General features: G+C 31.9%; 1 protein-coding gene across 2 annotated transcripts in view; it reads right to left on the bottom strand.

Moving 5' to 3' along the window:
- mfrn (mitochondrial iron transporter mitoferrin) overlaps positions 1–13877 on the bottom strand; it is a 41563-nt gene that overhangs the window by 13349 nt on the left and 14337 nt on the right. For both annotated transcript variants that reach the window (XM_085814612.1, XM_035356688.2), the window contains one exon: positions 3252–3874. In XM_085814612.1, the coding sequence (XP_085670738.1) occupies positions 3261–3874 (614 nt within the window). In that variant the 3' untranslated portion in view covers positions 3252–3260. The remainder of the gene's footprint in view (positions 1–3251; positions 3875–13877) is intronic.

A 13877-nucleotide genomic window follows, 5' to 3' on the forward strand; every position in this document is an offset into this window, starting at 1 on the left:
GGTAAACTCATCCTGGTGCTCTTCGAACCACGCACGTACACTGGCAGCTGTATGGCACCTCGCATTGTCCTGCTGGAAGATGCCATCATCCTGAGGAAAAACAATGCGCATGTAGGGGTGAACATGGTCCGCAAGAACAGATGCGTACTTGTATTGATCCATTGTGCCTTCCACAATGATCAGTGAACCTAGAGAATGCCAGGAAAACATTCCCCAGACCATAATGCTCCCGCCTCCAGCTTGGACCGTTCCGGCAATGGTTGCAGGGTGGTTCCTTTCAGAGGTTTCACGCCTTATACGCCAAAGTCCATCTGTCCGATGGAGCATAAAACGCGATTCATCCGAAGACGCAACCTGTCGCCACTCAGTGGACGTCCAGCTGCTGTACTGGCGTGCAAATTCTAGCCTTCGCCGTCGATGAACAGCAGTCAGCATAGGTGCACGAACCAGGCGTCTGCTTCGGAGGCCCAGACACAGCAATGTTCGCTGAATAGTACTTTGGGAGACACTTTTGGTAGCCCCTTGGTTCATTTTGGTGGTCAGTTGCTCAACGGTAGCCCATCTATCTGCCTGAACGCATCTCCGCAACCGTCGTTCGCCTCTGTCATCTATGGCCCGTGGTGCACCACATTTGCCATGTTGCTGATTTTGGACAGTCCCATTTTGCCATGCACGGTACACTTTTACCACGGCGGCACGCGAACAGCCGTTTCTGAAATGCCGTTCACTAACTCAGCCGTTTCTGAAATGCTTCCACCCTTGGCCCGAAAGCCAATGATCATGCCCTTTTGGAAGTCGGATAAATCGCTTCGTTTCTGCATTACGCCAACGATTGAAATGTTTTCCGATGCCCTCACACACCCTTTATATACGCTCAACTGCACTGTGCTGCCACCTGCCTTCTGTGATTGGTTATTTAACTCTGACATGGAAAGTACGTGGTGGTCACATTAATGTGACTGGACTGTGTATATACTTTTAAAAGGTTTTATACGTTTTCAGTGCCGAAAAGAAGACACTCTCAAAGGACATCTAATGTATACCCGTTACAAGGAAATGTGCACTAAATAAACCCCAAGAGAATGCACAGAGGGGAAAAAGGAGGTAGTGAAACAGAAAAGATAGAAATTTTGATTTATACTACAAGTGTTATTACAAACCTATTTCTAATGTCTTATATTAAGTTCTTTACCTAGATGGTTTCATTCGAATTCTGTTATTTATAAACAATCATTTGCAATCAAAACAATCATCTTATTACTTTATAATGAACAGAAATCTTTGTTTCAAATTTTGAATTATTTTATATATTAGGTGTTTAATAAAGATTTGATTTTGTTAGATAAAACAGTATGTTTGTATTGTTTATTGTTCTTATTATCATCATTTTTATTATTATCATTATTATTACAATTCTTATTATTTTCAAGAGTAAAGCATATTGCAGCAAACTGCAATATGTAACAACATATTGCAGTTTTCTTTAGTTTAAACATCCCCTCCCTTTTATCAGCATTTAGTAAACTCTTCAGTAAACAGCATTTGATAAATTTAGTAAACTCTTGCTATTTTCTTAAAATAAATTATTAAGCATTTTATTACATAAGAATAAATATGTGCACAACATTAAAAAAGAAGAAATTATAAGCATGTCATTAATTCAAATCTTTTTTTTTTCCCTCTCTTACAATAAAATGAGAAAAAAAGAGTTGATGCATTCAGAGTTACAACTGATATTTTTTTTTTATTATTATTTTCATATTTAACTTTTTCATATTTTTTTTATTTTTATTATTTCATTTTATTTCACATTTTAAAAGAGTTATTGTTATAATTACCTTCAGGAGCTTATAACATCCATACAAAACATGTACTACTTCATTCACTTTCTATTCCAGTTATACAGTTGGGATTTTAATGTATCAATGATGAAATTAATTTAAAAAACTAATTGCATAAGCTTCAGTTTGATGGCATATGTGTCCTATTTTAATAATTAGTTTATACTTTATACAGAAATACAGACTGTGAGAGGAAAACAATCATGTGTCTGACATTCTAAAATGATTATCCATGTTAAAATATATATGTGTTAAAATATATGTGTATGTAATAAAAAAAGTGTAGATAATGCAAAAAATGTATTCATATAAATTTAATTTTTCAGGCATTTCAAATTATATATATTCAATTAATAGTCTGAAATACAATTTACTTAAAAATAATAAAATTTATATAAATTCCAGACTTTATTCAGGAAAAAAGCTATATCCTTATCTGCATGCCATGATGACATTCTTTTAGATTATTCAGAACTATGATTCATTAAACCTTGAACTCAGTTTATTGATCAGTACAATTAAACAGCTTTTCAACCCATTTTAGAGCCCGACCACTGCTCTCACGCAGTGGCGTAGATAGGGAGGGGCAAGGAAGGACAGCTTTCCCCAGGCGCAGCATCCAGGGGGTGCCAAATTGATGTTGTGAAATTTTAGAATGAAATGTTTTACATTGTTGGTACACCAAAAGGGGTGCAAAATCTCAGTTGTCCCCGGGCGCTGAAAACCCTAGCTACACTTCTGCTCTCACCCTTTACTGTTTACTGTTCATTTTCATCTTTTCCTTATCGCCTATTAGATTTTTAACTTATCACATCTAGAATGACCATGGTTAAATTTTATGCTCTTTACTTTTTTCTACACCAAACTGTTTCAAAAAGATCAGAAACTGGTTCCTCTTCATAAGCTGATTTTTCTTTCCTTTACATTACCATTAAATAGTCTCAAACAACAATTACAGTGAAGTGTTTCTTGAAGAACACATATTGTAATATCAAAATACTTCCTTATAAAATACCAGTTGAGTAGTAAGAGAAAAAGAAATAAATACTGCTTTTGATATTTTAACTTTATAATTCTAATCCTTTTTGGAGGATTAAACACACAGATAATAAGGAGTTCAGTAAGTATACATTTACAACACTAATTATTAATGCATTTCATATTAATAAATAAATCCCTAAAAGATAAGCTAGCATAACTCATAATTTCCAGTTGCAAGATGGTTTACAGCAATATCTTCAAAAATTATGATTTCAATAAAATGTTTAAAATGTGTTCATAATATAGATACAATGATTTTTATTCATGAAGAGGTGTTTAATAATATGTAAAATTAAAACTGAATTACATCATCTTTTAGGGATTCACATATAAAAAAACACCTAAAAAATACTTCAACTGATATATTACCTATCATATTCAGTCACTGTAAACTACTGTTAACCCTGCTATGGGATGAGCAGATGAATGCTGATTTTCTATGGAACTAGCATGTGCAATTAATGCACTATGTTCCGATTTATAGGTATGCTGACGATGCTGTTTTAACACAAGTGCATGTTTGAAAAACTCATACACAGACCATGCAATTGCAGTTGAAGGCACTTGATAAAGGACTCTAGCTTGTAAACCACGAAAATAACCTTTAGGCCCACTGAACCTATATATTGTTACAATAGCATTTTTAAGTCCACTAATATGTGCCTGCTTAGTAAACTGTAAAGCTTTTTGCTCTTGGGTATTTAAAAGAGTCTTACAAACATCCAAAGGTGTTGTAACTGCAGCAGCAAAAGCTCCTGATATGGCCCCAGAAGTAACATGTGCCAGAGGATTGTAATTCCTTTGATTATTAGTTAAATCTTGACAAAATTCATATGTTATAAAATGAATGCTTTGGAAAGGTATATTCATGGTGAGCTGGGTAGTATAACTGCGATAAAATGCTCGAACTCCTTCTGCTTTCCATACTTTAGAGAAGCACTCGGAACATGTTTTGTAAGGGCTATTATACATCTGCATTCTTTGCTTGACAACTGAAATAAAAATCTTTACTAATCATCTAATAGATACATTAAGATTATAAAATGCAATTTCAATTCAAAAAATCATATAAATATGTCACATAATTTTTAAATAACTCCCCCCCCCAAAAAAAAGAGAGAGAATACCTGAAAATTTAAATTTTTCCCAAAATTGAAAATTTAAATTGGTCACAAAATATTCTACACAGATGGCTAAATTACACGTTTCAGAAATTTATGCTAATAAAAAAAATTGTCTTTATGCCAGCAAAGAGTTATACACTTTCCAGTAAACCAATAATACTGAAACACATGAAAATGTTTATGACTTTTTATCTTTTAATAATTCTGTATTATAATCACAATATTTTTATCATTTTAAGGGGGGGATATGAAAGCTTTCAGATTTTATGTTATGCCCAAAAAGCATTTTTTAACATTTTATGTGTTACCTTTATTTATTAACTATCATGTTATTTGTGCTCAAATCATAAAATTCAATTCAAAAGCAACATCACGAAATATTTAAAAAGAGCATATCTTGAGAATTTCCGATCCACAGTCTCACGCACCTGAGATTTTTTTATAAATAAAAATCCATGCCCTCTGCAGTTTTGTCATTGTTTGCCTTAAAATCGCTGAGTTTTTTGTTAATAAAAGTATACAAAATCTGAAATAGATAATTAAAACAAATTCCAAATTTAGGCTTCCAGATGCCCATATTCGAGAGGAGGACTACATTATTCAAAATTTGATGTCTCTAGGTACCGTTGTTTTTTCACAATGCGAGAAACATACATTCATGAAGATTCATTATTTAATTTCTTTAAACTTAAACACTAAGGTTAAAGTGACTGTGCCAGTATTTTAGAACTATATGACCGTGCCAATATTTTAGAACTGTGAAACAGCTTATAAATAATACAGTTATTCTCCTCCTTTTCAGTACTTTCAAGTTGATATAAAATATAACTATTCCTAAATTTTTATTAAACTCTATCCATTAGTTTTTTTAAATTTTTTAAATAATTTTTTAAAATGGGCCGCAGTCATATAGACCTCAACTCTGCGTTTACATTACTTTTTCTGGCATGAGGGGGTATGGGGGGGGAACAAGACAGAAATACCAGGTGATTTTTTTCCAAATAAAATGAAAAGTGAAGGATCTTCTTTTTATGCATTCACAGATAGAATGGCTCTCGTTTCACATGTGCCTCAAAAATTAAAAAGTATTATTCTCATTTCTCTTCAATGCATCATTTGAAATCAGAAGACCTTGAAACTGAGAAACCAGAAATAATAACATTTTACAATGTGACTAAAGGAGGTGTAGATACACTGGATGAAAAATGTTCTAAACATTCTACAAACCGAAGAACAAGTCGATGGCGAATGGCTATATTCTTTAGGTTACTTGATGTAAGTGGATCAGTCGTTAAGAAACAGTGCCAAATTGGAAAAAAAATTTTTTTTTTTTTTTTTTTTTTTTTTTGTTGGAGTTATAATCAGGATTAATGAAACCACATATGGAATGGAGGCTTCAAAAGTCAACTATGAACGAGAAATAAAATTGTCCATTCAGAGAGTGCTAGGAGTTTCCAGTGGAATTTATTCTAGCTCAGATGTAACTGATACCCCTAAAAGGCGTAAAACATACTTTTTTTGTCCCCCTTAGACTGAGAAAGAAACCTATCTATATTTCAGTTTCAAGAATCCGATATGTAATGAATATGCCAAGAGAATTTGCAAAAATTGTGTTGAAAATGCTTAAAATAATGTACTGTAGTTTTTTACTATTCTTTACATATTAAACTTTTTTGTATTATTTTATATAATCCAGATTCTGTAGATGGAAAATTTATTAAATCATTTAGTTTATATGCACTTGCAAGTAAGTAGTGTTTATATTATTTATTTGATTAAGTATTCCATATGTTTGTGATTTAAAAATGAAGTTTTTATCTATTAATATTAGAATTTTAAAAAGAATTAATTACTTCACTATAACAAGCAAAGTGTAGTAACGCTTATATAATAACAATAGTACATTATTTTAAAACTTTATATTTTTAAAATGCATAAAATAGAAAGCAGTCTGAGAGACCCCTCCCCTGTGTTTACATAACAGAAAATTAACATCTGTACTTAAGGGTTAAATATGACGTAGGGCTTTAATATCTGGTGGCAACTATTTGAAAAGTGAAACGCTGTTTTATAGTGGAAGACACAAAATGCTAAAATGAAATTAATAGCTCCTTTGGGCTAATAACTTTCTTCCCTCACATTTGAAACTCAGTTAAAATATTAAAGTAGTATTTTAAGTATAAAAGTTCGGTTAATCTTTGGATTATGGTAACTTGGCAATTTTTTGGCAAAAATTTGGCAACCAACCCTGCTACAGCAACCTGCTAGTTTTGTTTTGGATGCCATTTTGTTTTCACAAAGTAAAGGCTTTTTTTTTTTTTTTTTTTCCTCAACATTTTTTCCAACAATCTGCTAGCCGAATTACGCTTATACTAGAACTTTTATGGAACATAAATGCTTAATCATGACGAAGATTAGGTGCAAAATTGGGAGAAAGTGCAGAATCGCAAACTGCTTGCCGCGTTTTTAAGGACTGCACATACACTTTATCATCCATGTACACGTCGACCTATTTTCGCTTAAAAAAAAATCCCAGAATTGCACAAAAATGGCATTGCGCACTTTATCCATGTACACTACTAGCTAGTCCTAGCTAGTAACTTTTATCGCCTTACCAAAATGTCGCCAAACTACCTGTTACCATATTCCAAAGATCAGCCAAAAGTTCTTTCAAAGTACAACATTTTTTAAACTTTCATTCATTTACATGTAAAATTTGATACAATCATCTGCCTGTAAAAGACTTCCGAGTTCGCATTCAATATCTGATTAAATAATATTTACAAAGGTTGGCCATAAAAAACATTGCATTAAAGTAGCTTTATATAAGTGAGAAAAGTCACAGTAGTTCAATGGAAATTTTGTGTAAAGAACTTATTATATAAAATATACAAAGAAAATTATATTAACACCTGTCACTTGTTTGGTTGTTTTCCATAAGATGGAAAGCAGGTAAATTATTAGCATAAATGGTATAATATAAGGGTAGCAAGTAGATATTTGGTGTACTATTTTTATTCATCAATTTAGTTAATGTTTCCACACAAAACTTGGAAATTTGGAGGCACAGAACCTGAGTCAGAATGTAGTTCTGTTCTCACTAAAATATTATGCATTTAGATGACATAATTAATTTTTCAGGATGCTTATTAACTAGTCATTATTTTAGTCATAACTTTCTATAAAACTGAATATAATGTGATAATTAATTTTCCAGAATTTTTATTTATCAGTTATATTTTTAACTTTAATTGAAAAGAGGAAAGGGTACTTTTCCATTTCGCCGGCGCAAATCTCGCCAAGCAGACTTTATTGGCGATAACAAACAGAATACAGATAAAAAATTTTAATAAATGTTAGTTCTAAGAATTTTTTATTTTGAAGGCCTAAACATTTTAATATTGTTTAAAATTTTGTAAAAAGCTGATAAATAAAGACAATAAATTTGTAAAAAGACATTAATTTAAGAATTTACTGTGCTTTCATGATTCAACATCTTGATTCGCCGGTTCATATCACGTGACCCCCCTCACCTAAACTACGCTACAAAAATCTAATTCTCTCAGTAATTATATACATTAATTTCAAGTTAAATCTTAATTTGGAATACAAGTTTAAATGCAAGAATTATTTCAATTCGTATGAATAGCTTACTCAGAAATTACGTAAAACCTCAGTGCTTTGCTTCGTTAGTGCATTCTTATTAGAATTCATGAATTTAACCCTTGACTTTGCCTTTTCTATATTTTCGCCTTCAGGTGAGCGGTGTGATTGCATCCTAATTGACTTTATCGCAAATGCCCTTAGGGCATAAAATTGAACTATCTGGTACAAATTCTATGTAATTGTATGCCAGTATTGAATTTTTTGGCAACCAACCCTGCTACAGCAACCTGCTAGTTTTGTTTTGGATGCCATTTTGTTTTCACAAAGTAAAGGCTTTTTTTTTTTTTTTTTTCCTCAACATTTTTTCCAACAATCTGCTAGCCGAATTACGCTTATACTAGAACTTTTATGGAACATAAATGCTTAATCATGACGAAGATTAGGTGCAAAATTGGGAGAAAGTGCAGAATCGCAAACTGCTTGCCGCGTTTTTAAGGACTGCACATACACTTTATCATCCATGTACACGTCGACCTATTTTCGCTTAAAAAAAAATCCCAGAATTGCACAAAAATGGCATTGCGCACTTTATCCATGTACACTACTAGCTAGTCCTAGCTAGTAACTTTTATCGCCTTACCAAAATGTCGCCAAACTACCTGTTACCATATTCCAAAGATCAGCCAAAAGTTCTTTCAAAGTACAACATTTTTTAAACTTTCATTCATTTACATGTAAAATTTGATACAATCATCTGCCTGTAAAAGACTTCCGAGTTCGCATTCAATATCTGATTAAATAATATTTACAAAGGTTGGCCATAAAAAACATTGCATTAAAGTAGCTTTATATAAGTGAGAAAAGTCACAGTAGTTCAATGGAAATTTTGTGTAAAGAACTTATTATATAAAATATACAAAGAAAATTATATTAACACCTGTCACTTGTTTGGTTGTTTTCCATAAGATGGAAAGCAGGTAAATTATTAGCATAAATGGTATAATATAAGGGTAGCAAGTAGATATTTGGTGTACTATTTTTATTCATCAATTTAGTTAATGTTTCCACACAAAACTTGGAAATTTGGAGGCACAGAACCTGAGTCAGAATGTAGTTCTGTTCTCACTAAAATATTATGCATTTAGATGACATAATTAATTTTTCAGGATGCTTATTAACTAGTCATTATTTTAGTCATAACTTTCTATAAAACTGAATATAATGTGATAATTAATTTTCCAGAATTTTTATTTATCAGTTATATTTTTAACTTTAATTGAAAAGAGGAAAGGGTACTTTTCCATTTCGCCGGCGCAAATCTCGCCAAGCAGACTTTATTGGCGATAACAAACAGAATACAGATAAAAAATTTTAATAAATGTTAGTTCTAAGAATTTTTTATTTTGAAGGCCTAAACATTTTAATATTGTTTAAAATTTTGTAAAAAGCTGATAAATAAAGACAATAAATTTGTAAAAAGACATTAATTTAAGAATTTACTGTGCTTTCATGATTCAACATCTTGATTCGCCGGTTCATATCACGTGACCCCTCTCACCTAAACTACGCTACAAAAATCTAATTCTCTCAGTAATTATATACATTAATTTCAAGTTAAATCTTAATTTGGAATACAAGTTTAAATGCAAGAATTATTTCAATTCGTATGAATAGCTTACTCAGAAATTACGTAAAACCTCAGTGCTTTGCTTCGTTAGTGCATTCTTATTAGAATTCATGAATTTAACCCTTGACTTTGCCTTTTCTATATTTTCGCCTTCAGGTGAGCGGTGTGATTGCATCCTAATTGACTTTATCGCAAATGCCCTTAGGGCATAAAATTGAACTATCTGGTACAAATTCTATGTAATTGTATGCCAGTATTGAAAGAAACAATCAATCTGATAAGAAATGGCTGCGACTTGTTTTGAAAATGAGGCGTAAAAAATTACCAGTGAGAATATTCCGTTGGCATCGGTTGTACCATTATTGGCGACTTTATTGCCTGCACCAGCAAAACGTACGCCGGCAAAAATAAAAGTACTAGGGAAAGTTATAAGATAATAGCATAACTTCCATTCTGTTTTTTGACCAACTCGATAATTTTTCAGAAAAATCTTTTCAATAGATATCATGATTAAGAGTTGAAGAGACACTTTCACACAGTTACAATGAAGTTTCCCTTTTTTTGCCACAGTCAATGTGTTTATTTGTCTAATGTAAAGTAATTATATACATCTTATAAAAGAATAATGTTAATTGACATAAAAATAAAATTTGTTCTTTTCCTAGATCAAACTTTTATGAAATATTTTTAATTGTCTGAATAATGTACAATTTCAATTACACTGGTAATTTGCTACTTGTTTTGGATCTTGTTAAATGTTCGGAACTTTGAACAAAGCTTTTCTGATTGAATTAACCTTTTCCTGGGGGCTGGGACATATATGTCCCGAGCAAAATGTACGGCAACTGGGGGCTCGGGACAGTTTTTCCTTGGTCGCAGGGGTAGGAATTCTTATGCTTGAGGACTATTTTACGACACCCTAACAAGTGCGTTCTTTTGTGGGTTCCACTAATGGGTAGAGGTAATTGCCCGTAATTTGAACCCACAAGGTTTGTTTGCGAATTCGGTGCCTTCCGGGAAATATTTTCTCAAGAGGAGAAAATAAAAAGAATATTTTCTTACTTTCATTTTTGCGCGTTTGCATTTTAAGATCTTTTTTCAATTTTTTTTTCTTCTGCAAATACTGTTATAAATTCTTTGAGTTGATATTTATCATTTTTCCGATTGATATTAAATAACGGCTAAACGTAAAGGAAATTTTCTTTGTTTCATTCTTTTTGTAATTTTTTATTTCAATATATTCCAGTTTTTAATGTGCATGTAAATGCAGTGTAATGAATATAAATGTTTCAGGTGATGAAAATTAATTTTAATGTTATTTCTAAATCACATGCATTCCACAACTGCTATTTACTTGAGTGAAATTTTGGTTTGTTATGTTCTAAATTATAACTAGCGGCTGAGCGGATAAAATTTCTTTAACACTGATAATTCAACACGGGTTCAAATTTCAATGAATGGATCGACTGCATGAACCTTTCCTATTCGTTCACGTATATGAGCCAATTTCTTTCGAACATCCTCCACGAAAGTCCTCATCGATTAGGCAGTTAATCTTTTCTTTAATCAGACAAATAAAAATAAGAGTTTTATTAGAAATAAGAAAGCTATATTTATGAGCATCTCATAACTATATTTAGAAACTTTCCCTTTATGAATAACTTTGGTGATAAAATGAATTTCGACTGTGCGATAAATGAAACACGAATTTTTATTAAAGCAGTTAGTGAAGAACATTTTATAATTCAAAAGTTAAAAAAGTTTCAAAACTTATTTATTTATCCATTGTTATATGTTTGCGTCTATAATATATCTGTATAATTTTTTTCAGAAAGTAGATACGTTAGTTTAGATTAATTAAACATGGGAAAACACATGGAGGTTGACTTTCTAAGGGAAAGGATGCCTTCGTGGAGAACTTTTAAGGGAAACTATCTCGCATTCATGTTTCACATGGGGCAAACAACGAAAACCAACCATGCAGCCAACCCGATCGCCTGGCCTCGAACCCAAGTCGAACTACCAGTATTCAGTGGTCTTGACCACTCAGTCACAAGTAGTGTTCAGAAAGTAATTAATTTTTACGTGAGAATTGTGTTTTGGAGGGAATCAAACAATATATTAGGATACTAAGGATGTATAGTGTAGTTGAGATGTGTACTATTTTTTAGTTCCCTGATCCTCAGTACGATTCTTTATTAATATTCATCAACTCAGTACGAATCTTCATTGCCAGCTTCATTACTCAGAAAGAAAGCAATGATAAAAAGCTTGAGATCTGAAAATTTCGCATAACAATCTGATACCTCAAAGGCGATTTTAGCATTCTGAAAATGTAGATCATAAAAACTGAAGAAGTATTTCTCTATTCGACAAAAATCCTTATTTTTTGAAATTTTAATGGGTTCCTGAATATGCAATTTTGCTTTTAAAGAAAAAAATGCAGCAACAGTATAAATCGGTGAACAACTATTTCCCTTCTATTCTAAGGTAAATGTAATATATAATATCTCTAAGTGGTAAACCTAAATTTTTGTTATTGAATACATTGAAACTCAAAAAGGATTTTATTTTCTAAACCTCCAGTGTTTGCTTCTGCATTTCTTTACTGAACCAAAAACTGTGAAGCGGTTAAAAAATTTAAAGATCTTATAACCCTGATATGAAGGCAGATCAAGAATGGGAACGCTATTTGCAACGTCACATGGAACAAAAATTTATTTAAAAAAATTCTTACTTCGTGCATTGGTAAATTTTTGTTAGTGTTGTTCAATAATGATTCAATGGAGCACAAGCGCAATTACCAATTTCTTTTTTTCCAGAAATGAATTTTACAGAGGTGTAAATCCAACTAACACTCATTTGGGAACTCGAAAATGCTTTCTAAATGACACTTGTAATAATTAAACTGTATTTAATTTGCTCTTCAATATCAGGATAATTATAATACTTAAAATGAAAATCTATATATTTTTTGAAGGATATGTTTGAATGTGTTAAATCACTAAATTCTCTATACTGTGACAAATGAATATAGGTAACTCTGATTACTTCGCTTATTTTTCAGTATATAACCTATGTGCAAATTTAAAAAGTTATTTTAACCAAAAAATGAACAAAATTGTCTAGTTGTAGCATAAAACATTTCGTCTGAAAATAAAACAATAAATTGTGTTTCGTGGGAAAACTTCATACATCTACCTGCAGTGTGAAAGCGATTAGAATACTTCCCTCATTCTAACGCCTAGAGCTTTGGAGCTAGACCGAAAAGAAATACTGACCGTTTCTCTGCCTGCCAACAAAAGAGCACTAATCATCTCGTCGTTAAGACTCGATCTGAAAAAATTTTCCCCCTTTCCATAACCGCTGAGTGAAGAGCCCCCAGTGAAGGAACACAACTACTTTTTGAGCCCACGTGAAAAGGTTAATGTTACTTCATCAAAAAGATCATCCAGCTTTTCTTTTAGCTTTAAATCTTCAGCAATTTCCTCAAATTTCTGGTATGCTAAAAATTAATTACTTAACAGACTTACTATTGAATAATTTGACAAGTGTAGCCACAATTTGCCAATTTTCATCAAAGCGTTCTTCTAAAGAAGAAATTGCCAAGGAAAAATAATTTAAAGCCATCTATAAACTTTTGAGATTCTCCATTTTCTAATTTTATCAAATGTTCATGAACTTAAATATGAATGTGATGTTTCGGCAGACTGTCAACCAGTTGCAATACCCATGTGAGTGAAACTACTCGCTGTCAGGACTTAAATGAAAATTAAAGAGAAAAACGTTTAAGGTTTTTCAACTTTTTTCTCTATGTTATGATACTAACATATACATGCAATTATTTGGATTTATAATAGTTGTTTTCTGAAGCAACAGACATGTAATGGTACTTTTATATAATATAGCTACATTATAATAAATTAAGATATAAATAAGTAGTAGTTATTTTCCTGCTATCTTGGCAACAGCTCCTTCTGACTAAAAACAGAATTCCAATGACTCACAACCACTCAATCTGCAAATGTCTGTAATCTAAACTCAATTTTGAAAGCAAACAAACAAATTTAGATTTTCAGAAAATAAATTCCCGCAAAGCCAAAATATTGTCAACTGAAATAAGATTTGTTAGCTTTCTTTGTTAAAACACAGAAAGTTATAAGATACATATTAGAAGTCATAAGATAACAGTATACAAATTTACAAATGGCACTCGCATATTAAAAATATATAATGAATCGGATGGTTATCAGGGCTGTCTGTTGAACTCTTGAATTTCTTTTGAAATGTTTAACAGCATTGTAAAGGTTATCTAACAAGAATTAATGAAGTTTTGATTTTAAGTGATGGAGATCGATTTTTCACTTATAGCAGATATGCTATCATCACACTCAGATGGCTTGCAATTGGTTTGAGAAGTATTCCCAGACAGCTACAGAACATCATTTGTGTCTCTATTGTCAGACATGAATCTTGTTGAACATACAATTAATAGAGTCACAAGATCACAGCCATAACATCCATGCACAAGATTCAGCATCTACCACAACCATGTAGTTACGACTGGCTATCAAGACAGCATAACAACTCTTCTGGGGGACTTCCACTGATTACTAGTTGAGTTAATGCCATGTCAAA

The sequence above is a fragment of the Stegodyphus dumicola genome, chromosome 4 (genome assembly GCF_044657685.1).
Source record: "Stegodyphus dumicola isolate Sdum_Otavi_A_Nest chromosome 4, ASM4465768v1".
NCBI classification, from domain to species: Eukaryota; Metazoa; Arthropoda; class Arachnida; order Araneae; family Eresidae; genus Stegodyphus; species Stegodyphus dumicola.